Here is a 26,518-nt window from a genome sequence, read left to right on the forward strand (position 1 = left end):
AGCAGCTGATACAAAGAGAAGTCTGATAGAAGGGAGCTGGAGCAGAGGGAGACAGTAGGGGCACCTGTGTGGCCCAGTCAGTTAAGTCTGACCTAGATTTCAGCTCAGGTCATGGTCTCATGGTTTGTGAGTTCAAGCCCTGCATCAGGCTCTGTGCTGACAGTGTGGATCCTGCTTGGGACTCTCTCCCTCTTTCTCTCTCTCAGAGTAAATAAACAAACTTTATTTATTTTTTTTAAAAAAGGAAGGAGACAGTAGTGTTAACCTGCGCATTCTTGATAAGGACAATACCAGTTCAAGGATATAAAAGTCGGTTCTAGAAAGGTGAAAAATCTTGCTCTCTTTTATATATAAAGCACAAATATACACATAATACATAATAGATATATAGTCCATGGATGGTATTAAAAATTCATAGGGGAGGGCAATTAGAAAAAAAATACGCATAAAAAGGCTTGTAAGGGGGGGAAATAGTTTTGTTTTGTTTGTTTGTTTTTATGTTGAGGGGTACTATTTTAACCAATTGAGGATAAATGCCTTACTTCACAAACTTTCCCAAGCCATACGGACATGTGCACCCATTGCTAAGGCTCCTTGTCAGGGTCTTGGGAAGGACCTAAATAAGTGTGGGGCTCCAAAGCCAAAGCTTCATTCGTTTCATGGTAAAACCACCCCAAATGCATAAAATGGGAAGAGTCATAATCTCTGAGGAGTCCACGTAGCTCTTCCCCAACTATGAGAATTTCAGTCACAGGCAAACATACACTGTAAGCCACGGGATCAAAAAAAAAGCACAGCACTTTCTTTTCAGTGGCACTACCCTCTGTCCCTGCCCTCAAATTCAGGCTGAGGGAAAATTCTCAAAGGAATGAGTTGGAAAAGGATGGGAGAGAGGAGATAACCAAGCTCCAGGATGAATGGAGAGGGACGGCAGCCTCTCTCCCGCTGCACCAGTTCACCGTTTAAGAACGCACCTCTGGAGACCGGGGGCACAATATTGGTTATGCTGCTGCTGGGGACGCGGATGGCAGGAAGGCTGCCGGGTACACATCCAGGCTGCAGAGTCCCGTCGCCTGTGGCACTGAGTTTCCCCGGATCTGTACCTTTGCACTAGAATCTCTTGCCTCCCCATCAAATGTCTTTCCCTCCATTTCCATACACATGTCACTGCTCCTCAAGACCTAGGTAGGTTCTTTATATCAGCCAGGCCTTCCTCTCCCACCTGGCTCCTATAGTAGTCTTTTAGTTATTCAGAATTATGATTCTTTCTGAGCAAGTCCTGTCTTCCCAAATAGTCTATGAACTTCTTGCAAGAAAATTGTGATTCTCATTCAGCTTGGTATCTTCAAACCAAGTGGAACAAAGCATGAACTGCTGACCATCAGGAACAGTTAGAACCTGCTGTCATTGTGGGGCTTTATAAGAAGACAGTAGGGAGGAGTGCTCAGATGATAAAGAGGAAGCCACCCCTATTGTATAAGAGGAAAGCAGTAATTTTGTGCAGGATGGGGACAGGACTCAAAACAAAAGAAAATACATACATACACTCAAAGCTTCTAACATGTTAATAAATTCCAGATGAAGAATCTTTATTATTTCATTCAGTTTAAGAAAGAAAATTCCAGGGGCGCCTGGGTGGCTCAGTCCGTTAAGCATCCAACTTCACCTCAGGTCGTGATCTCACCGTTCATGGGTTAAAGCCTTACGTTGGGCTCTGAGCTGATAGTTCAGAGCCTGGAGCCTGCTTCGGATTCTGGGTCTCCCTCTCCCTCTGCTCCTCCCCTGCTCATGCTCTGTCTCTCTGTCTCTGTCTCTGTCTCTCTCAAAAATAAACATTAAAAAAATTTTTTAAAGAAAATTCTACTGCCCTTCACTGCATTGAGTTTTAGGAATAATTGTTTTCTGTTACTGAACATGCATCATGGTGGTGATACCCATTTTAACTGTATCAAGGATTACAACCAGCAGATCCCAGGAAATAGTTCAATGTAGAGACCACCAATACTATTTTTTAAATTAATTAATTAATTAATTAATTTTGAGAGAGAGAGAGCATGCATACAAGCAGGGGAGGGACAGAGAGAGAATTCCAAGCAGGCTCCATGCTGTCGGTGCAGAATCTGACGCGGGGCTGGAACTCACGAACCATGAGCTCATGACCTGAGTCAAAATCAAGGAGTCAGCTGCTTAACGGACTGAGCCACCCGGGCGTCCCAAGGCTACCAGAACTTTATGTTTGATTCTGTCCCTGAATTTCTGTTTAGTTTTGTTCAAGCCCCTTATTTATTTTTTAGACACATTGTTTATGTAAAGAAGGAACAGCCAAGATATGAAGAAAGAAAAAACTCATATTTTAAAAGAAAGACAAGGGGTCATTTTCATGATACAGAACGTTTTGGAATATATCAAGGGTATGCTTGATTTGCCTCAAATTACCGCTGGAGGAAAGAAAACTGCAGCTTACCCTTCTTGCCAATGGGCCCGGTCTTGCCAATGTTGCCCTGGTCTCCTGCATCACCCAGCTCCCCCTTAATTCCTGAAAAGCAAAGCATGTGTCATCTTTACATCCTAAGGTTTTAAATTCCCTTTGAAGATGTGGCTAGTACATGATATCCGCTTGAAGGAAATACAAAAAGCATACTCTTCTGTCTGTGGTATGGAACATATATCCTAGGTTTTACTATCTATCTTAATAGCATTGTAGTGTATATATGAAAACTAAATGTGGGTAAGAATGAAAATCCTGGACCCAATGGTATTGAAATGTTTACTGATACGATATTCCTAAAAGGTCTATAGCAGAGGATGTCTAATCTAGAGGTCAAATAAGGGGCTGAGTGGAAGAATTCTTGAGTTTTATTCTAATTCTGTTCCTTTCTAGATCCTTTTGGGCTTCACTTGGGAATTCTGTTTCCTCCCTATTTCAAAACAAGATTTGACTATCTTAGCCATTTTTAAGAAGGGGAGAGAATGTATAATCGTAAAACTTCATGATCAAGGGGACATCAGAGATTGCCCTACTTTTTACCCCCCAAAAATATGATCGGGATCATGATTTCCTCCAAAATTATCAGTTTTGTTTTTTTTTCTACGATGACCTAAAAAACATTTACCAGTAATAAAGCTGTATAATTTTGCAACTGATTGTACATAATTATAGAATATTATACATATTTATAGAATAGGAAGAGTATAAATCAGCATTTCTCAAATTGAGGTTTCAAAAGCTTGTGAGTCTTTTCTTCTCTTTAACTTGCTAAAGATTTTGAAGTCAGTTGTCTAGGGCCACCACCTTGTAACAGTTGATGGAGAATATGTCCAGTGCTTGGAAGACACACGCTTAGACACCACAATCCAGAAGCTATGTATTGGTGAAGCTACTCTTGGTGTTATGAGTAAAAACACTCCCTAATGGCCTTTGTGTCATTCTCATCTTCTTTGGCCCTATTCCTCCCACTCCATCGTCTACTGACAGATCTTAGAAAGGTGAGTAAGCCAATGGATCAGTCAACTCTTTCTGTTCTTCTCATCCCCCTCCTTACACTCTAGGTCAGCCAAAAGGAGTTGCTTAGCAGTGGATTCTGAGAAAAGACACAGCTATGAACCCAGCTGTGTTTCTAAAACTCGTGGTTTCTTAGATATTTCTGGAGACTGCTCCTCCCTAGGTCTCCTGGAATATCCCACCCCTGCTCATCCTAAGGAGGCAGCCTGAGAAATGTGTGGTGACTTATTGACAGCCACTGTCATAGGAGCTCTCTGGTAGCGAGTACATTCATATCTGAAGTACCTTTCATTCATCTTTGGAGCCAAGAGTGTTCCAAAAGCTGCCAATCTCCAGGACAAGGCCAGTAGAGAGAGGAAAGCAATTCTAATATTACAGTGTCACATTCACATCATTGCACTTACCTTTCGGGCCCATGCGTCCCACTTTGCCATGTTTCCCCTCCTCTCCTGGATCTCCCTTTTCGCCATCATCTCCTTTGGAAATGGAAAATGAATGAGTGGAGCAGCTCGAATAATAACATAGCACATCCTCCCCAGGATACGGTGGTGAACATGGTTGGAATCCATTCCTCAGCCAAGGGCTTGCCTTATAACTCTGATGTGACTATGTTCATGGGCCCACATAGACTGGACAGTCAGGGAAAGAGAGGACACTTCTGGTATCTTTACTCTTTCACTTTTCGCACTCTGTTGGGGGAGGTCATTAAAGGGATGTGACCACCCATTGACTTCTGAACCAGACCCAGGAAATCAGTTAAAAGCTACTCACCCCTTTCCCTATCTTGCAATGTATGACCACCATTCCCACAGTGGGAGCCATTTCAAGGATGCAGCTTTGACAGAGTGAGGTGTTGTTGAGACCATCTGGCAGGTATATGTGACTGAACCCTGAAAAGGCATCTATATAAACTTGAGATTCTGGTAGGCAGGTGTGGAAACTTTCTTGTCTTACCACCACTGAAGACAAGCCTCATATGTCACTTCTCTTGCTGATTCACATCACCACCTACCAATCTGGAGTGGTCTGCCTCTTTCCTTCGTCTCCCCTTGCTCTCAGTATAGGTAGGATAGGAGGGCAGTTTCAAATTTTTCCCAAGAAATTCTCAAGTTTGCAAACCTAGCTAACTTTATGTTTGAAGAAATGTCTTTGCTGGTGAATTCCTGAGAAGTTTGCAAATCTTTTTTTTTAATGTTTATTTATTTTTGAGAGAGAGAATGTGCATGAGTGGGGTAGGGGCAGAGAGAGAGAGGCAGAGAGGGAATCCCAAGCAGGCTCCACACTGTCCGTGTAGAGTCAGATGTGGAACTCGATCTTACAAACCATGATATCATAACTTAAGTCCAAATCAAGAGTTGGATGCTTAACCAACTGAGCCACCCACGCTCCCCTCTTTTTTTTTTTAACTGAAGTATAGTTGACAATTTTATGTTAGTTTCAGGTACACAAGTCTGATCTGACAAGTCTGTAGGTCATGTTACGCTTGCCACAAGCTTGCTACCATCTATCACCATACAAACTATTACAATACCATGGACTATATTCCTTATGCTGTACCTTTCATCTCTGTGATTTATTCATTTCATGACTGGAAGCCTGTATCTCCTATTCCCCTTCACCCATTTTTCCCATCTCCCCACCTCCTTTCCTTCTGGGAACTACCAGTTAGTTCTCCATATTTACATCTGTTTCTGCTTTTTGTTTGCTCATTTATTTTGCTTTTTAAGTTCTACATTTAAGTAAAATCATATGGTATTTGTCTTTTTCTGTCTGACTTATTTTACTTAACATAATTCTCTCTAGGTCTATCCATGTTGTTGCAAATGGCAGGATCTCACTCTTACTTATGGCTGAGTAATATTCCAGTGTGTGTGTGTGTGTGTGTGTGTGTGTGTATCATATCTGGCATGACAAGTCTTTATTTTTATAGTGAATTTGGCCAGTTCTGGAAGCATGTACATGTTCAAACATGTATATTGATGTGTAATACATATATAAATAATATTCTATACTTATATATAATTATCTAAATATATACAAATTATAAAATATATAAATTATAACTTATACTTTGTAAACTCTTACTCTCGGACTGCATGTTTGAGAGACCCCAAGTAGTAGGCATAGACCAGGAAGCTAAGAATAGAAGACAGGTAGGAAACAGGAACAGCTGCAAAGCAGTTCTGTGTGGGCAGCAACTATCTTTTTTTTTTTAACGTTTATTATTTATTGAGAGACAGAGCATGAGCATGGGAGGGGCAGAAGAGGAGACGCAGAATACAAAGCAGGCTCCAGGCTCTTAGCTGTTCACACAGAGCCCGATGTGGGGCTCGAACTCACAAACCAAAAGATCATGACCTGAGCTGAAGTCGGACCCTTAACCGACTGAGCCACCCAGGTGGGCAGCAACTATCTTAGTCATAGGTGGATCTAGCTCTCACACCCCATCTAGTCAAGGACAGAATGAGTGTTTTAATGAAAAGTGTCCTGGACCATAAATCAGGAGCCCTGGGTTCGAAGGTCATGTTAGTCTCTGATGGGTTGAGCAACCCTTCAAAAGTCAGTGATAGAGTTTATTGGCTTTAGAATAAGGCAGATCTGGACTTTATCACTTGACCACTCATTATCTGGAGAAAGTTAGGTATGTGACATCCCTTTCTGAGTCTCGATTTCCCCCCATACAAATTGAGCTAATAATGCCTACAAAACAAGGGCCCTTATAAGAACTTTAATAAGATAAAATACATAAAAGACCTGGAACATAATCTGTTCTTAGCAATGGTGGATATTGTTATTCTTTATATCTCAGTGTCCTCATCCTTAATGTGGACTTAATACCTGCCTTCCCTACCTCTCTCAGTTATTTTAGCATCAACAAGGTAAGTATGCAATTGTGCTTTGAAAATAAAGAACACAACACACGCGATATTATGACCAGCTACCTGAATTATCACCACGGCAATCTCAGGATATGAAGGAGTCCTGTCCGTCACTAATGGAAAGAAGTAGATTAAAAAAAAAAAAAACTTCTAAGGACAAAAGTGAAGCTCCTCAGATTAGACAGTTTGGGAGAGAGAAAGTTGAGATGTCATTTACTTGTCCACAAAAAGCATGCTCAGCCATTCTCTATGTTTTCCTGACAGCAGAACGTAAATATTTTAAATGAAAGCTTAAGTCAAAACCGTTGGATTTCCAGGTCAAAAAGCCAAGTATGGAACGGTTGGATTTCCAGGTCATGAGATGGGTCAAGCATTAAAACACTTCCCACGTGAAGCTCTAAAATCTCCTTCCGGGGAAGCTTTCAAAAAAGAACACACAGATGATTTGTGTGATCAGACCAGAGGGGTGAAGTGGATGGACAAAGTGGCATCTCTTTAGATAAAGTTAGTAGCCAATGTTTATTGAGTTATTATATGTATGCCAGCACTGTTGATCATCATACCAATTCTAGGAGGTGAAAACTATTATTGTGCCATTTTTTGAATGGAAAAATAGACTCAGTGAGGTTAAGTTCCTTGCCTAGTGTCATAGAGCTTGTGGATGGCAGAGCTAGGATTCAACATGTGTATTTCTGTGCCTCCAGATCCCTACCAGATCCCTCCATTTATCCCTTCCAATCCAGGATTCTGTGACCCTTAGCAAATTGTGGATTTTAAATAATTGGATATTGTGTCAAATTTTTCAGGGAGAAAAAGGGGAGATGCAGAAAGAATGGCTGTCTTTGTTCCTTTTTAAAAAAAGAAACAGTGGGGAAGAAAACAAACAAACAAACAAACAAAAACCAGCCAAGCATCTCAATGACTTAATCCACAGGGAATGTATCCTTGAGGTAGTTCAGTATAATTGAGACCTGGCTTTGCCACTCACTAGCTGACAGAGCTTGGGACGTCCTTGACCTTTGTTGAGCCTTGATTCACTGATTTGGAGAATGGACAAAATACTATCTTCTGCAGAGCCTCAGAGGGTTTTAGTAAAGGTAAAATTAGGAAAGTATTTTCCTTCAGGAAGCCCTTTCTAACACTTTCAGGCTGGGCTAAATCCTCCCTTTAATTACCTTCATTGTTGAAAATATCACTGTATCCTGAGTCCATTTTTCTGTGTTATTCCTTACACTCATCTGTGACCTGTGGGATGGCTGGGGTTATGGGTGATTTATTCTAGCATCTTCATAAATTAACACATTGTTTGTGTCTGGTGCCTAATAAATACAGTGAGCTGGATATATTTTGTGAGCCATAAAACATTTTACAAGTGTAATGATAGTGTTTATTGAATACTATGGGCCAAAGGGTACCTAGCACTTGATATACATCTTATCATTTGGCCTCTACAACAACTTTGAGATGGATATTATTCTTAGCTCCATTCTACAGATGAAGAAATGGGTCAAAGAAAGGTTAAGTAACTTCCTAGGGTCACAGAGCTTGTAAGTAATAAAGCCAGGATTCAAACCAGGGCAGTTGCCTTCAAAGCCCATGTTCTTAACAAACTGTCTGATTGGGAACACATTCTTGTTAACATTTCTGGGTTTTGGATTGCTATTCTGTACAATGGGACCAAAGATACGTGTCCTGCTCACCAAAAGGTGAGATCAAAGGCAGGGATGTATGTGAAACACTTTGTGAATCATGAAACCACAAAAATTATTGGTGCCATTATTACTTCTCCTTCTTTTCCACCTTCCTCTGAGCTTTCCCATTCGTTTTCAAGCAAGTATCTAACTGAAAGCAGCCAGATGAGGGACTTAGTCATCTACTGCTCCCTGGTGGCTCCTGATGGAGACCTGGGAGGGTGAAAATAGGATTATTATTCTTCTGACCTGTGTGCCTGCATCCCAGCCCGGTGCTGAGCAGGCTGCTGGCAGAGATGAAGTAAACAACTCGTGCCCTTGCCTTCAGCTTGAACCCTGGGTTCATTTGATCTTTGAGACTTGCTTTAATGAGAACAGAAGAGAGGTATAAAAGCAAGCTTTGGAAAGGATCCCCCACATGGCTCACAGTTGTCTGCTTTCATCCTCTTGGCAATATTTCATTGGATTAGTAGTGCAATTTAGACTTTCTTTTTTCCTTTAAAAATAGCTACTTCCATTTTAAAATTAAATGAAAAGCTATCAATTGAAATGAACTAATTTCAATTTTACAAAAATGATTTGTTTCGCCCCCCCCCAGGCCGCCAGCTTGCTGTGATAATCTCTCCACCAGAATTCCAGCAGAGCGCACAGCTGACTAATTTTTCTTAGGGAAAGGGAAAGTTTTTTTTCCCCCAACAAGCAAAAAGTCTTTAAAAATTAAAGTCTAGTTTGAGTTGAAATTGCTGAACCTAGGTCAGTACCCTCTGCTCAAAGGAAGCAATTATTAAAAATTAGTGAATTGGTTTTGGAAATGCTAAAGAAAAATCACTAGAAGCTGAACTTTTCCCACTGCCAAAATAGTCTTATGGACTAGGAGGAGGTTGTTAGCAATCCTCCTCCTGATCAGCCTTTGAATTGAGTGCAGGAGGTGGTATGGGGTGCTTTATTAACGGGGCCAGCACTCTTCTCTAAAATATATCCCTCTCGTCTCTACCTACACCTTCTTGCCAATTACATTCTCATTCTTGGAAAGCTCTGTTGTCATATCGATTATTCCCTGGACCTCTCCTATACACCACATATCTTAGTACAGTCATAAAATGGACTATCTCCCAGTACTTTTACCTCCTGGATCACCACCTCATCCTTTTACCGAAATATTCAGCCATCCTTGGGACCTACTACTTTTGCTTTCTCCCCAGTCCCTCTGTTTATCAGTCCCTCTGTGCCTTTACTTATCTCCCCATTAATCCTGAATTCTTTCAACTCAGTCACTCCTACACAGCTCTCCCTAAGGCAAAGGGACTGCCCTCCTTTGGTGAAGAGAGCTCTGGGACAAATTCTATCATTTTTCTGAATCCCAGTGCCATCCATTAAATGGAGAAAATAATCGTTACTTCATAGGATTGTTGTAGACTAATGGAGACAATGCATGAAAAGTGTGCAGCACAGTGCCTGGTGCTTGGCAAACTCATCTGTTCTTCTTTTAACAAGAATAGAAGGGAGGTGTAAGAATGATTAGCATCATCATCATCATCACCACCAGAAATGACATTTCTTTTAAACCTTCCTTTGTATTCACTACCTCAATCCTTATCCTACAATCATCACTTACTTTTTTACTTAACTATGTGTGCTAAGTAAATTTGCACACAATTAAAGATAAATGGAAATAGATATATGCCCATTACTGAGGTTTAACAATTAACATGTTGTCATTGCTTCATCTATGTATTTTTATTGATTTTTTTTAAAAAAAGTATATAACGGGGCGCCTGGGTGGCGCAGTCGGTTAAGCGTCCAACTTCAGCCAGGTCACGATCTCGCGGTCCGTGAGTTCGAGCCCCGCGTCGGGCTCTGGGCTGATGGCTCAGAGCCTGGAGCCTGTTTCCAATTCTGTGTCTCTCTCTCTCTCTGGCCCTCCCCCGTTCATGCTCTGTCTCTCTCTGTCCCAAATAAATAAATAAACGTTGAAAAAAAAAAGTAAAAAAAAAAAGTATATAACGGACATCACGACATATCTTCCTTAAATACTTCAGCAGGTCTCTAAAAGGTAGGAACATTCTCCTGTGTACACATAATATCATTATGTCAATCTTAAATTTTAATTGACTACCGGGATTTGCTAAAGCCATCTTTATAGAGTTCTGTGGCCTCGTTTATCTTGAGCCTGTACTACTGTGCTGCATATAAACTAATAAAAAGAGGTGAGCCCTTAGAAAGAAAGACAGACATTCAGAGGAATAAACCTAGGTTCACTGAAAACAAATCATGACAAAAATTCCATTTTTAATTCTGAAAGGACTCCTAATAAATCAAGAAACTGTCATGACCAGAGTGGCTGGGAGAAGACACATTTCCATTGGTCATTCACAGAAGACTGCAGTCCCTGTGAGGCTGGGAGGATATATTGATAAAATCCATGGGCTTCATTCTTACAGATCTTGAATTCAATTTCTAATTATATCCCTTTGTGTGTGTGGTATTTAACCTCTCAAAGTTTCTGTCTTGTCTGTAAATGGAAATAAATAGAGTAACTACCTGTTTAGTCTCCCGAATTGAGGGCTGTTTCCTTATGCTGAAACACATGATATTTTTCTTTCATTTCAATAGCTTTGTGATGGAAATTGCAGGTAGAGGAAGAAATCAGTACAAAGGTTTCTTATTTCCTTTTTCCCCTATCCAGTGTATTGCCAGGTTATGTCTAGTGTTACCTGCCCATTCCTTGAAGGTGGGATTTTTCAGCTCTCCAAATGGCCTCATATCCTAGGACTGGCAACAAACACTCGGATAACAGGAACCAACAGGAGAAGGTGATCTGTAATTTAAAATCAGGCTTCTGCAAGCATGGCTCACTGACCCTCAAAGATAGTGGTCATAAACTGTGGAGAGATTACAGACCCTTGGTGACATTTCATCACAGCTCTCTTTCCGCATTTCAGACATGGAGGGGGTTTTCTTCATATTTCTTTTAATGAAAGCAGAAAAAATGAGCAAGCATAGTTTTTAAAGGAAGAATGACGTGTAGACATTACTTTGCATCTTCACTGCCATGAGGCAACTTATCTGTGGGTCAAGGGAGACCCAGACCTTGGCCATCTTGGCTTAAGAAGAACAGCAAAAATAATAATAATAATAATAAAATACTATGTTCCTCATGAATGGAAAAACATCTTTCCATGACAGTAGGGCAGGGGTCCTCTAAGAGATTTTTCTGAGCTCCTCCCTAACATTATCTCACCCAGTTATAAAGAATGTGCATGAAATAAGACCATCCTTGTAAAACAATTAACATCTTTCCCAATACATTTAAAGCATTTGCAAAACGTTTATTTTGGTCCTACAGTCGGGATATGATTACAAAAGAACTAAGTTCATTTTAGTCCATAGGAAGCTGCCTGCCTCTAAGGAGAAAAGCTGTCCAAGGGACAATCTTCTGTGGAAGAAAGCAGCTCTTAACCAAGATACAATTTGGCAAGGGTCTCAGCCTTCAGAACCACAGGTCTTTGGAAGCTTGGTGCAATGGGAAGAATAGGAGTTTTATAGCCTGTTATGGGCTGAATTGTTTCCTCATCTCCAAAATTCATATCGGAGCCCTTCAAGTTGAAGCCCTACTCCCAGTACTTTAGAAGGCAAATGTATTTAGACATAAGGCCTTTAACGAGATGAGTAAGTTAAATTCTGGCTGTTTGGGCAGTCCTAATCCAATCTGGCAGTGTCCTTATGAGAAGAGGAAATTTGGACATACAAAAGGATACAAGGACAAATGTAAAAAAAAAAAAAAAATCCCTGCAAAGGCCAAGTGAGGACACAGTGAGAAGGCGGCCATCTGCAAGCCAAGGAGAGAGGTCTTAGCTAAGAGAGACCAAATTTGTCAACAACTTGACCTTGGCCTTTCAGCCTCCAGAACTGCAAGACAATGACTTCCTGATGTTTAAGCCACTCAGTTTGTGGTATTTTGTTACGGTAGCCCTAGCAGACTAATTCATAGTCACAGAGACCTGGGCTCAACTCCTACATCTCCACTTAACAGCGCTTTCATATTATACTAATGTAAGTATAGTGGGTACTCTCTCTGCTTCAGTTTCCTAAACTAGAAAGTTGAGATAGTTACATTTTTCTTACACGGAGTTGCTTGAAGATTAAACGATATTATGGATGGCAAATTTCACAGAGGATACCTGTGCATTAAGTGTGCCCTTAATGATCCACTAAATGTTGAGTGTATAGTGGGGATCTCTTGCTTTTACCTTCCTGGTATCTCCTTCTGTGCTTCTAGTACCGGTCCCACAAATTTCCATAGGAAACCACGCTTGCTTATTCTACGTCCATGTGTTTTAAACCTAACCCACAGTGATTGGTTCAGCAATGGACATGTGACTCATCAAGAGCCAGTGAGTCTCAATTCGTAGATAAGTCTCCTCAACAACTCAAGCAGTTATAACTTTCAAAAATGGAGACTTGCTCTTTCTGCAAGGGTTGCAGAGAGGATAAACTACTATTGAAATATCTGAATCTATTTGACCATCACGAAGGGAGAAGCTTCTTTAAAGTGAAGTCATTATTGAGGAAAGCAGAAGCAAGGTATGAAGACTGAGTCCTGAGCACCTCACTCCGGACTGGATATAGTGCAGCTTGAATCCCTCCCTGTTACATGAGTCTATAAATTCCCCTTCTCTCCTCTGTTTGCTTGTTTGACTAACCAGTTTAAGTTTACTTCCTTACTAATGTAAGGAAACTTATGTGTCTACTAGACACAGATCAGGACAAAAGGGCCTTCCTATGAGGAAATCAAAACCTCGGGAGAAGATAGGCATATAATTACTGTGATAAATGCTAGAAGAGGAGCTGTTATGGGAGCACAATGGAGGAAACACCTGTCTTTACCTGCTTACACCTGAAACTCTCCCCTATTCTTTCTCCGGAAGAAATGGGATCCCTTGCACTGGGCTCCACCAGAATAAATTCATAACTTAAGTGAAAAAATAAGATAAAATACAAATTTGTCATTATATGAGGGCAGGCTGTTACTACACTGTTCTCATCAATAAAAGTTCATGTGGATTTTTATTTTCCATCCAAACCATGCATCCTGTGGGTTCCGCTCACATGTCACGTCCTTTCCCCAGAAGTCTTCTTGGTACAGACTTTCTTGCTGCCATCTCCCTCTTTAACTGTCAGGATCATCTCATTTTCTGAAGGGAACACTCCTCCTACTTCAAAGCATCCACCACACTGTGTCACATGATGGGACAGGTCAGGGATATGCACTATATTCTCTGTATCCCTAGCACTTGGCACAGCGTCTCAGATGTAATGGGTGCTTTCTCAACAAAGGTTTTCAAAAGAAAGGGAATAACACCCTTAAAGTTAAGATAGATAAATGTGAGCTTAATGAGAATACAGTTAAATAAATTAGTAATTGATTGAAATGTCATTCTCTCAAATGGCTGATTAATGAATTGACTTGAGTCAGCTGAGAAAGGTCTGTGTGATGGCTTGTAATCTAGGAAGGCAGCCAGACTGGCTCTACTACTCTCTCCACCCCATATTTTTGTCCCCTCTTCTTTTTTTTTTTTTAAGTTTATTCATTTATTTTGAGAGAGAGAAAGAGAGTAAGTGCATGCACATAAACGGGGTAGAGGCAGAGAGAGAGGGGAAGAGAGAGAATCCCAAGAGGTTGAACTCATGAACCATGAGATCATGACCTGAGCTGAAATCAAGAGTCAGAGCCCAACCGACTGAGACACCCAGGCATCCCTGTTCCCTCTTCTAATTTGCCCGTGTCTCCCAGTGTTGCCACCATGCTCTAATCTCCCAGGCTCAGTACCCAGATTGGCTTTGGCTATTCCTCCTTCCTAACTTCCACCTTGAGTCTTACTTTTTCTCACATGTGTCCTTTCTTTTTCTTCCTAACACTACTGCCATCATTCTACCTCTTCCTGTCCTCATATAATCCCTATTCCTTGTGGGTGGTCCCTAAATGGTCTGCATGGTGTCTTATTCACCAGTGACTCCAAGGGCCTAGAATAGTGTCTATTCAATGAATAATTGTTTAAATACTGGTTTCCTTAGATCTGAACTTCACTTTTTCAAACCATCTTGCAGACTAATCTTTATAAAATAGCATTTTCATTATAAAACTGCCCCATTCAAAACATTTCAGCAGTTCCTCTGTGTTTATAGGCCAAGCCCAAACTAGTTAGTCTAGCATTTGGACTTTCACAGACTGGCATCGGTGGAAATTTCTGGTGTTATTTTCTGTCATTGAGTTGCATAACCTTCTATTCCTGTTCAACTTGGTTATTCATTTCTTTTATTAAAATGTCTTTCAATTCATGCCTCCATTGAGTGCCACACACTTTTCTCTCTGTTTGAAGTTCGTCTCTTCAGAGGAAAAAAACACAGATGTCATAAAAGAAAAGCAAAACATATATGACCATATGAGAAATTAAAAGTTTTTATATGATAAAAGATGCCTCGTAAATATATACAGTTTATAAACAAATATATGACAGACAAGGGAAAAAAATCAAGCACTAAGATACAGAAAATGATTGATATTCTTAACATGCAAAAAGCCTTTGCAAAAAGATAATAAGTGAAATAAAAAGATGATCTAAAAATATAAGTAATAAATGGTAGATGAAAAGTGCCCATACTATTAGTCAGAACAATAGTACATATGGAAATGTCTTTATGGTACTTTGCCTTTAGATTTAGTAATAATCTAAAAAGACTAGTAGCATCAAACGATGCCACAGATGCAGAGAGCACTCAGTCATTGCTTCTGGCAACATCAATTGCCACACCATTTCTGGAAGCTAGTCTGTCAATAAGGATTAAAATAAAGAATCCAAACCATCTATTTTACCTTAGGGAACCTATTTTATGGGAATAACTGTAAGAACTAAAAACTACTTGTAAGAACGTGTGTGTGTGTGTATTTATGTATATGAAAACACTTGTTTGCTGTGGCAAAAACAAAAACCATAAACCATCTGAAAGTTTGTCATCATGGAACTGATGAAAATACAAGGAGAAATACTGTGCAGTTACTAAAAATAATGAGTTAGAGCGAGACCTCTGGAGAAAGCACGAGCTCCATGTTATAGTATATAAAGAATGTCTCTTGGAGAGTCACACGCATATGATCTTACTTAGAAGAAAGAATAATAAACAGAAAAAATATAGAGAAAAGTGCCAATACCAAGCTCTTAATGATGACTACATGGGAGAAGTGGGTCTGGAAAAGGAAGAGTGACAGTGAAATGTGAAATCATTAGTTTTTTCTTTACACATCTTTATTCTGCATATATTTATACATGCTATATGTTTAACAAGCATAAAATACTCTTTCAATTTAAAAAATAAATCATTAATAATATAAAGAAACTATGGCCCTTCTCTCCCTTTGTAAATTTTACCCATCAGTCTGTCTCAAATTCTAAATTCTCTGAATCTATTGATAGAATTATTTCCTTGGTAATTCACCATCTGCTTCCCTGTTACTACTCTATAATTGCTGCCTTGGAGTATTATTTTAAAATGCACTGTTATTTAACTTTTTGTGTTAATGTCAACTCCTTAATTGGAGTGTAAGTTCCTTGTGACGAGGGCAGATATTTTACACTTTGCTCTCAAGAGCTGCTCAAAACTTCACAATTTGCTCACTCATTCTTGAACAAATATTTATGGAGTCTCTACCAACTACTAAGTCCTGTGTTGAGTCCTAGGCATACGGCACGGTCTCAGACTAGACATGATCTAAGCCTAAAAGTTTGGTTGGAAGGAGACACCAAACAAGGTCTTCTAAATGTCATGAGTATTACGAAAGGGAAATTGTCACATGTGTTGTTGGCACCTAACAGGGTGCGATTTTGAAAAGATCGGTGATATGGGAGTAAGGAGATTTGGCTTTTATTAAACTCTACTGCTCTCTCCTCAGATGACAAGATAATGTGTCAAATAAGGAAACAGAAAAGAAGTGCTTTTTCTATATTAATATGCTAAGTAATGCAAGGAAATAACATATATAAGGACATATAATTAAGTTATCTAATAACAATATCAATGTCAGTAATGATAACAACTGTGTTTACTGGGGGCTTCCTGTGATCCAACCCAGGTCGTTGACGTGCATGACCATGATATCAACCAGTTCTTTTATTGTGCCCCATCAGTTTCAGAGACCGAAAAACTTTATTCCTCCTTCAGCTCATTTCTGTGTGACCTGGCAAAGAAAAGCGAAGATTTCAAATATCCTGCAATATTTCCTACTTGGATTATAAAGCACCTCCTCTTGCTTTCAGGTTTACTTGGTTTAAAAAGAATTACTACTTGGAACCTACAAGTCTTTTGTAGTCACTGCATGTCTGAGTAACAGGAAGAAAAAAACCCAACAACAACTAACATTGTACTTAATGAAAAATACAATATCAAGGTTTGTTGGGCAGGTTTCTTCTGCCTGCACATATCATTCACTATTAAAATTCATTCACAGCCATGTCAGTAGAAACAAATGCAAGGAGAAATCCCATCCATCCAGGACTAAGTGGCGAGTGCTTTTGCAATGCAGTGCGGTAGTTAGGAGTGGAAGATCTGGGATCTAAGGGCTCAGTTCAAGTCCTGGACCCATCACTGGCTCACTGGCAACCCACTTAAATTGTACAAGTCTAAGTTGTTTATAAGTCAGAGTAGTGAAATATCTCCCTCACAGTGTTGTTGAGGGGAGTAATGTGATAATTCACATGAAGGGTCAAACGGCGCCTGGAATGAGGTGAGCACTGGAGACATTTATAACAGTATCATCCAATAGCCACCTAGAATTTCTAGCCAGTAGAAATTAAAGGGATGCAAAGAAGAGGCCAAGGGCAAGCAGTGCCTCTTTTAGCCCATTCCTTGGCTGTGCAGATTTGCAACTCCCTGGCTGAAGTGTATTTTTGCTTCCAGAGATTTATGCCACTGGCACTGAAACGTTCACAACACTCTGTAGATGTAACATACAACATTCTGTCTAAAATTCTTTTCAGTACAAAGTGGGGCAGAAACTAATTTGAAGAAAAAGAGTAGCATTGTAAGTAATAACTGTGCGATTATATCCCAGCATCCCAATCCATGGGCATCCCACCTATCTGTGAGAATGGCGGTGTCCTCCTCCCTGATGATTCCCCTAAATGAGACAAGTCACAAAAACCGTGAGTCAAGACAAATAGTGTGATTTGTTTTTGTAGAGAAGAAATGCCTAAAAAATGTTTGCGATATCTATTTTCAACTGCCTGCTGGACTTTTCCATCTGAATGTCCAGAGGCAGCCCAAACTGTTTAGAACTCATTATAACCTGCCAGTTTTGCTTCTGAAATCTCTCTTTAATCTCCCCCTCTCTTCTTATCCCAACAGCCCTCATTAATCTCTTGCTTTTAGTTCATATCCCACTGGGAGCTTCTCACATCCTTCAGTGTTTCAGTCTACCTTCAACCTTGCCAAGAGATTCATCTACCTGAAAAAAAAAATCTAAGTTGCTTCATTCTCCTACTCAGACTTCCAATGGCTCTTCTGGTTTAAACTATCATTTGGCTGGTCAGACCTGATACAATCTTACAACTTCTACAAAATAGCATGAAAACTGAAAAAAGAAAAAAAAAGAAGAAAGAAAACCCAAGGTATAATGAAAATTAGGTTAACAAAATGTAGTGGGCTTCCATTTACAATGAAGCCATTGGAGCTAGAATAGGGAAAACATTCTGTGCTCTACTTTATTAAAAGATTGATTTTGGGGCGCCTGGGTGGCGCAGTCGGTTAAGCGTCCGACTTCAGCCAGGTCACGATCTCGCGGTCCGTGAGTTCGAGCCCCGCGTCAGGCTCTGGGCAGATGGCTCGGAGCCTGGAGCCTGTTTCCGATTCTGTGTCTCCCTCTCTCTCTGCCCCTCCCCAATTCATGCTCTGTCTCTCTCTGTCCCAAAAAAAAAACAAAAAAAAAAAAAAAAAAAAAAAAAAAACGTTGAAAAAAAATTAAAAAAAAAAAAAAGATTGATTTTAATAAAAGGAGATGGAATAACACTTAGTTTCTCCTCCAGTGGACACCCCTGTTCCAAGAGTAAGTTGCCACTGACCAGAAAATTAAGTCAATAACTTTGTTGCATTAGTGATGCATTTTGACATGGCAGAGTACTATACCCTAACCTCCCACACCCACCCATGTTTCTAAATCCAAAAAGTAAGATAGGAAGGAATACAGGAGAACAGGGAGTAAGAGCGATGCATTTGGGAGATTCAGTTCTCAATAGAAAAGCCTTATAGGCAGGTGCAGAAACACCCTGGCATCAATGAATGCTGAGCATTTTAATTTTGCATACACTCATCTGTGCAGAGTTAAAATGTTAGAGAATCAGGAAGAGGGAGCAGGAGAAAGTTCCACATTGGCATGATTGGGTCACCTTCAAAACATACTAACATGATATTTCCTCCTTTGATCATGAGGAGACAAAATATAGAGACAGTTGAGATAGGGAGAGAGAGAGAGAGAGAGAGAGAGAGAGAGATTAATCAAAATGTCAAGTCCATTCTAATTTGAAAAATAAAATGTTATCTTAATGGTCCTCTAACCTAGGAAAGTAGGTCATCTCCCTTGCTTTTGCACACTCTATGTGAGTATTATTTCAGTGTATTTGGTCTGTGTCTATGGACTAGTACGGACTTTGCCCTAAGATCACTGGCCCAGCCTTACTCTTCAAGTGCTAGGGTAACACTGATAAATGCATTCCAGAGAACTTCCTTTGTAATATGTCAAAGTCCCTCCATCTCTTTGGGGACTTTCGCTTTGATCTAGAGCATATTGTCTTACTTGCTTACTTACTAGAGCATATTGTCCATCTCCCATTGGACATAAGGGTCTGTTTGGTCACAGAGCATGTGGTCTGAGGAGTGGGTGGGGTGGGGAACTTTGGTGCTGCCTGTCAAAATCCTTTTCTAGATTTTTGTTCATCTCAAGCCAGGCAGAGCAACATCATTTAAACTATTTTTGGCTGTACTCAAGACTGCAGTGCCTGTACATACAGTCGCCCCTGGGTGATAGCAAATAAATGACCCTCAGAAGGGTCACAGGCAAGAGTAGTGTGCTTTAGTTTCTTCTCTTTAAATAGGAATAATGATTCTTGTAGTATGTCACTACAGCCAATGAAAAATAATTGATAAACCTTTGTGAATTCTAAAGACTCGTATTCATATACTTTATTTAACAGATACCAGTATTTTCAAGTGGCCACAAGAGACGTGAAACGATGGTTCTAGAGTTTTCAAATCAAGAATGATTATAGTAAATAATTCGCAAACAATTACATTATTTAGCTGCTACTACACTTGAGCCTTTGAGTGTCATATTTTCACTGCACGTATTTGTAGCAGAGAACGTTGCAAACGAATTTTGTGAAAGTATAGAATATTGCAGATCAAGTATGTGGTGCAAAAACCAGCCAGACTGGTTATAGGTTGGAATATCCTGAAAATATGCGAAAAGGCCAAAACACACCATTTCTAACAGAAGTATATCTCATAAACATAAAAAAAGAGTGAGAGACTTAAGTTTGTATCTGGCCTACGTATATGGTCAAGATCCAAGGAGAACAAACCTGCCAGCCTGGGTCACGGGAAAATGTTCTTTAAAGGAAGAAAAAAAGACCCCCAACACAAGAAACACATTCCTGTTTTCTCTTGAGTTTTGCTAATCCACGGTTTTCTAATATTTAAAGAGTCCTTGGCAATATGTGAGAGACAGTGCTAAGTGCTTTGTGCGGCTTAACTCATTTCTCCTCACCACTAACCTATGAAGTACTCACACTATTATCATCCCATCTTTTCTTACTGGAAAGAAAACTGACTTTTGGTTTTGTGGGTTTTAACTCATTTAATCCCATTCCATCCATAGGGGTATTTACACTATTGTTATTCCTATTTAATTGATAAAGATTACCAGGCTCAGTTGGAGAACTGCCAACTGCGGAAAGAAGGCAACATTAGTGAAGGGTAAGGGTGGTCTCAAGTTTGTGAGCTACTGATGAACAAAAGTGGACTTTGCCTTGGGGCTACACTAGGCAGGAAATTGCAGCAACCTGCAGAAGATAGTGGCATTTCCTGGGTAGGTTTCTATTCACAGAGCCAACTTTACAATCTGTGAGCCTTTTGTCAGGATGGGGGAAAGAAGCAGCTTATGGTGGCTGGTAATCGAAAATGGAAGCTAATGGCAAAAATGAGGATGGCTGAGCTATATGCCGAACATGTTTTAATTTTCAAATGAAGTATTTGACATGGACAATGTCATCATCTCCATTTTAAAAATGAAGGCCCTGAGGCTTGAAGGTCTCGTGAAGAGGTAAGTAGTGGAGCTCAAATTCAAAGTCCATGATCTTTACCAACATGCAGGTGCCTACTACTGTGGCCCTAGCAGTGACAAATAGGTGGTCAAGTTACTGTGCAAGAGAGTTGGGGAAAGAGGGGGCATGAGTAAAGGACACATCCTGATTAAAACGAAACAAGCTAATTTTTTTAAATCATTATCATTCAGGGCCTCCTGACTCGTCTTTGCCCACACTTTGATTGACTGGAGTTTTACTCTTCTTTTTCTGGTTTAACCTTGAAGTACTTTCTTGGTATCTATCCAAAAGGAAAAGGAGAGGAAAAATCGTTCAGAACAACCTGGCCAAACCATTTAAAATTTTGGTTTGTCTTTAGGCGTAGGATGCATATTAAAACTCTCAATGAAAGAATCTAGTGAATTAATGCCGTTAATATAAAGGTCTTGGGAAAATACCTACTTGCTTAACCTCTCTGATAAAGTCACCAGAAAGAAATTAGCTACTTAATTTATATCAAGGTGACCGAGCTAAAACAATTCTGTACCATGTTTATACATTGACCTCACAGGACTCCTTTTCTAATGTTAATTTATAAAACTAAGGGAAGGATCATTTCATGCTTAATGAGAATGACAAAATGTGAGGATGATGATATAACATGGTAGAATGGAACAATGACTGGCCTGACAAATGGAATATGAGTTCCAGTTCTAGTCCTGCCACCAATTAACCACTGTGTGACCTAGACCAAGTTATTCTACCTCTCTGGGCTTCAGCTTTAACGAATGTAAAATTTGTAATTTGGGATGAAACCAAATTACCTCTGATAGTTACATTACAGGTAGTGAGTATTCCAATTTGGCTGTGAAAGTGATCCCAACATTTCTGGGCATATTTGGCCATCCGTCTGGGGAAGTCACAAGAAGGCTTGTTTGCACTAGAGACTGAGAAGATTCCTGGAAACAACTCAAGTTTGTGCCAATTACCAGGACCAGAAAATGAAGGGTATCATGTAGGGCCTCCTGTGAAAATGGCATTTGAGCTAAAACCTGAATGAGGAGAAGGAACTATCTTTGGGAAAATCTGGACTGGGGTAAGGTTGGGCCAGACAGAGGGGAGCACTGAGTACAAAGGTTCTGGATTAAGAATGAGAGACAAAGCAACGGCGCCTGAAGCAGACCACAGGTGAGGAAGCAGTTTCATGTGGTACAAGTAGGGAGAAGCCAGATGGATCGCAAAGGAACTTTTAGGCCACACACACAAAAGTCATTGAAAAGCAAAAATCTCCGCAAGAAAAGAAAACTAATGGAAGCCACCATAAGCTGTTAGGCAAAATACCTTTAATTTCCAAGCGAACTAATAAGGTAATGGAGTTGATTATCAAAGAGGAGGCAATCATTATTTTCAGCATATACTGGTACAATGTTGAGCTGTGATGTTGCATGAACACTGTGTTCTTAGGCATTCTTGCATCCATTTCTTTACCAGCAAGGGTCAGTGGAATATACTTCCAAACCTGATTCTAATAGAAACCAGTGGGGGCGCCTGGGTGGCTCAGTCGGTTGGGCGTCCAACTTCGGCTCAGGTCATGATCTCGCGGTCCATGAGTTTGAGCCCCACGTGGGGCTCTGTGCTGACAGCTCAGAGCCTGGAGCCTGTTTCAGATTCTGTGTCTCCCTCTCTCTCTGACCCTCCCCCGTTCATGCTCTGTCTCTCTCTGTCTCAAAAATAAATAAATGTTAAAGAAATTAACAGAAACCAGCAGATGTCATGGAATGGCACTGGACCCAGAGCCAGACGCCCAGGGCTAAAGTTCAAATTGCATATCTGTTCTGTAAGTATGTGAAAGAGTTTGAAAGTTCCTCTTGGCCTCATTGAGATGGTTTCCTTATCTTTACGTTTAAAGTAATTGCTACCACTTAGGGAAATTGTGAGAATTAAACAAGATAATCTACTTGAAAATACTTTGGAAATTGTGAATCATCACTCAAATATTTATTGTTTTACATTTCTTTTTAACATTTCTTGTTAAAATTTATCACCCCTGCTGTTTTCAATTAAAACCACTAGAGGTCAGAATTTTACACGAATTGTTTAAAGAAACAACGTAGGTGGGAAAGAAAGAACATTTTCTGGCCCAACAGCACACAATAGTAAACTTAAGGCACAGAAAGAAAAGACGACTTTCAACAAAGAAGTTTTGATAATTGGAACAATGCTTATTCCCAAAATTGTTACTCAACAGACTTAGATAAACAGGGAGAGGAAGGAAAGATAAGTAGAATTTAATTATCTATTTATGATGTCTACATGGCTTAAAGTTTACATTGTTTACCTTATATTATTCTTCAAACAGTTCTCTGATGAAGCTCACTTTGCAAATAAAGAAACTAAAACTCAATAGGTGTAATAACATACCGAAGATCAGATTGAATTCAATGTCTTTCTTACCGCCAAGGCATGCTCAGGAAATAATGCAGTAAAAAATGATCAGTGTTTGTTGGAAAACATATTATATGACACATTAGCATTACTGGTTTTCCACATACAACTCTAAATGATGTATTTAGCTCCCAGTCTCCCAAATGAATTTAGGGAAAACTCCTTTTAATGTTTCTCAGGGTATCTAGAGAAGTTTCTGCGTGCGATACTAGTAACTATGGTATTGACGTGATTAGCCTTGAAGAAAAATATAGACCAGCTTGCTCGTAGGAAAATATATTGAAAAGAAGCAATAGTTCAGTCCTTTAAAATGTTTCTTTATCCATCAAGCTTGTTTCTTTATCTTTCTTTTTTTCTTCCTTCCTTCCTTCCTTCCTTCCTTCCTTTTTTTGTGGAAATAAATATGCAAATCTGCCTTGTTGGGAGGGGAGGAGCTATGCTCACTTTCAGGAAGGAAGGAGGTAGGGTAGATGGCAGTTTACATCTTGAGAGAAGACAAAAACTGAGTCCTGTTTTTCCCTGTAAGCACAGCATCCAGCACAGTGCCTCGAGTGGCAGAAAGGCAGGGATGAACATGTATAAGTTGCTCCAAGTGCGTGCATACAGGCAATTTGCAAAGAGAAAATGAAATAATTGAGCCCTGAGTCCAAGAGTTTGCAATCTGATAGCTTGAAATGCAGACACGTTTTAGGACAAGTGCTTTCATTTGAAACCTTTAGTATCTAACATGAGGCCTGAGATGTCGTAGGTATTCAGTACTTTCCAGAATTGGGGAATCTCTTTTATAAGAAGGGACTTAAAATTCATTTTAATGCAAAGTCCCCAGGCTCTGGGAAAAGAAGAAGACATCATACCAGGTCCCTAATAGACTTAGTTCTGGAACCCAGGGTTCTAGAGGGCTCCTTTCCAAGTATCTCCACCCAGGAAGACTTACTTCTTCATTCTGTCATATTTTTGCTTGTAATCATCTCATAATTTCTACAAGGCTCAGGAAGAGAGTGAAGGAGATTTACATCATTTGAAATCTTAGCAAGGTTTCTAGGAGGAAGGGGGAAATTTTGCATTAAGAAATGAGGGTAAGAAGACCATGGCAAATAGGCTGCTGCTACGCAATAAATATTAATTGCCCTCCTTCCCTCCTAAATTTTTTCTCTACTGTTCATGACACTGATGTATGATATTGAATGCATCTATTATGCCTAAAACAATGCTTGGAACTTAATAGGTACTCAATATATGTTGGCTGATTGGAATAAATAGAATTGTTGAATAGGAATCCATTATATTTTGGATTATTTTGGCAGAGCTTTGCCCATTCTTCTTATAGCTTGAACATTGTAGTTTCTCTGCAAGGAAAATTGTTCAACAGTGCTATTCTCAAATGGACTCTCCCATTTGCAGGAACAAAGAAAACTTAATTTTCAGCATTTTCCATGAGAGCCCAGGAATGGCACAAAGTTTCTTATACTCTTGATGGAAAGGCCACTAATAGTTCTAAGTAAATACTTTTATTTCTAATCAAAACTTTCTTTTCTGAACATTTGCCCTCACATTATTCATTTATTCACCCAAGAAATTATTTGGAAGCCCCAAGGTCTCATTGTTCTTCCCTGCATTTATTTTATGGTATCAAAGGTTAAAGCTTGGATTGCAATCTTAGGAGGAAATTAATTCACTGATTACGAAAAATGCACTTTAAGCAATACACATTTAAATAACAGACAAGCATAGGGCGATGTATTTCTGGTTTTTCTGAAAGACCCTTTTTTTCTGCTTAAAATTTTAAGCAGCTGCGATTCTTCCACCCTACAGCCTGGAGAAACATAGCAGGAATTACTAATAAGGGCACCGATCTACACTGCAGTGACCACTTTCAGAACAAAAGGGTCAGAACTGAAACCAGGAAAACAGCAGCATTTTTTATCAACCAGTTGCTTGAAGCACATTTAGACCTTGGCTCTACTTGAAAAAATTTTGCAATAGTCTATCCTCCTTCCACTGAAGGCACTTGGCCCCGAAGACTCCACTTTCAATGAAGAAATGTTCATTTATATACTACCTGCAATCCTCAACAAAAATTTTCCTCCTCTTTGGAAACCAGAACCCCACGAATTTATGAGATATATGAAAGATTTAATTTTCTCTTTACTGAGCTTTTGCCTGGTAGCTTTACCAAAATCAGTACCGAGAAAGGCATTGGAATAGAGCAGCCCAAGAACAGAGATGATCTTCAGGAAAGTATCCCTGAAAGACCAAAGTTGTGGCTTGTGTGTCTTCCCCTGGAGCAGCACAGAGGAGGGAATTTTCTCCTGACCTGGGCGCGTCCTGCCCCCTCCCCACATTCTCCTGCCTAACACGAAGGGAGGTTTTAAAATAAATAACAGGTTTTGCAAAATAGAAGGAAAGAAGGAGGAAGAGGGAGAAGAGAAAGTCATTGAGAGCTCCAGTAGGGTTGAGGGAGGAGAAAAGACAGTTCGCTTATTATATATGAACATTTTGTTTTTCTTTCCTCACCTTTGGGTCCTGGTGCTATAGTGTGTGTGGCACAGACTTCAGTGGTAGGACGACTCTCCATGTCCAGACCCAGACTCTGAATTTGCAAAAGAAAAAGCACCAGAAGGATGAACTGGTTTCTTCCAAGTAGGGCTCCAAAGCCACTCATGGCTGTGGTTCTTCAAAAATGATTGCCCAGAAGTGCCAAACAAGCAGCTTTATTTTAAATAAAACGTCTGCTTTGGGGAAGAAGGTAGCGTATCTGGAGCACACATTCCAAAAAGGGCTACAAAGACAAGAAGAAAGCATATCCTAGGTTGTTTATTTTCTCAGTGCTCCAAATGGACCATACATTATCCAGACTGTTTATTTTCAAGTGACAACAGTTTACTGAAAATTATCTCTGAGCTAAACACTCAAGTGTGCAGGTCAGTAGAAACAACCTAGAGAGCAGAGAGGATAGAGATGCCTTCTGCTCAGTACATGAGCTGACAACTTAATATCCTATGTTGCATTTCTATGTTGGGTTCCAGAAAGATGGTGTCAGAGACTGCTTGAATCACCTGCATGACATGGAAGCACTGTGCAGGGCTTTGAGCTTTTTCTTAAGGAAATATTCATTACCTGTTGGCGGCAGCTGAAAGCTAGGGCTCCCAGTGTTCTTCATGACCTTATTTCCTTCTCTCATTACAAAGAGTTGTCTTGGGATTAAACCCCCGAGGAATGAACAGCAGCTTTTCTACAAAGCAATTTGGCAATAAGTACCAAGAATATTAAAAATGTTTATAGCCTTTGGTCCAGTTATTGCCTTTCTGTTACACTATTTTAAGAAAATGTTCTGAAATGTGGACAATATTTTATTCGAGAAAATGTGGCAAAAAGAGGAAGGGACATCAATTGCCTAACAATACATTATGGCTGGCAAATCATAGTAAATAAACATATGAGAGAGTATGACATGACAATTTGACAACATTATTAAAATGATGTTTGTAGTAAGTTTTTGCTAAAATGGGGGGGATTCTATAGTATTATATTTCTTTTTTTTTTTAAGTTTATTCATTTATTTTGAGAGAGAGCGGGGGAAAAGAGAGAAAATCCCAAGCTCCATGCTGTCAGCGCCGAGCTCAATGTAGGGCTCGAACTAATGAACCGCGAGAT

The 26,518-nt window shown here is 39.8% G+C and overlaps 1 protein-coding gene across 1 annotated transcript in view; it reads right to left on the reverse strand.

Moving 5' to 3' along the window:
* COLEC10 (collectin subfamily member 10) overlaps positions 1–25,645 on the reverse strand; it is a 37,504-nt gene extending 11,859 nt beyond the window's left edge. The window contains exons 1-3 of the mRNA XM_030304549.1: positions 25,379–25,645; positions 3,907–3,978; positions 2,465–2,536 (exon numbers count right to left, since the gene is read on the reverse strand). Coding sequence (XP_030160409.1) covers positions 2,465–2,536; positions 3,907–3,978; positions 25,379–25,526 — 292 coding nt within the window. The 5' untranslated portion in view covers positions 25,527–25,645. The remainder of the gene's footprint in view (positions 1–2,464; positions 2,537–3,906; positions 3,979–25,378) is intronic.
* Positions 25,646–26,518: the final 873 nt, after the last annotated feature.

Source organism: Lynx canadensis, chromosome F2 (genome assembly GCF_007474595.2).
Source record: "Lynx canadensis isolate LIC74 chromosome F2, mLynCan4.pri.v2, whole genome shotgun sequence".
In the NCBI taxonomy this organism is placed as follows: domain Eukaryota; kingdom Metazoa; phylum Chordata; class Mammalia; order Carnivora; family Felidae; genus Lynx; species Lynx canadensis.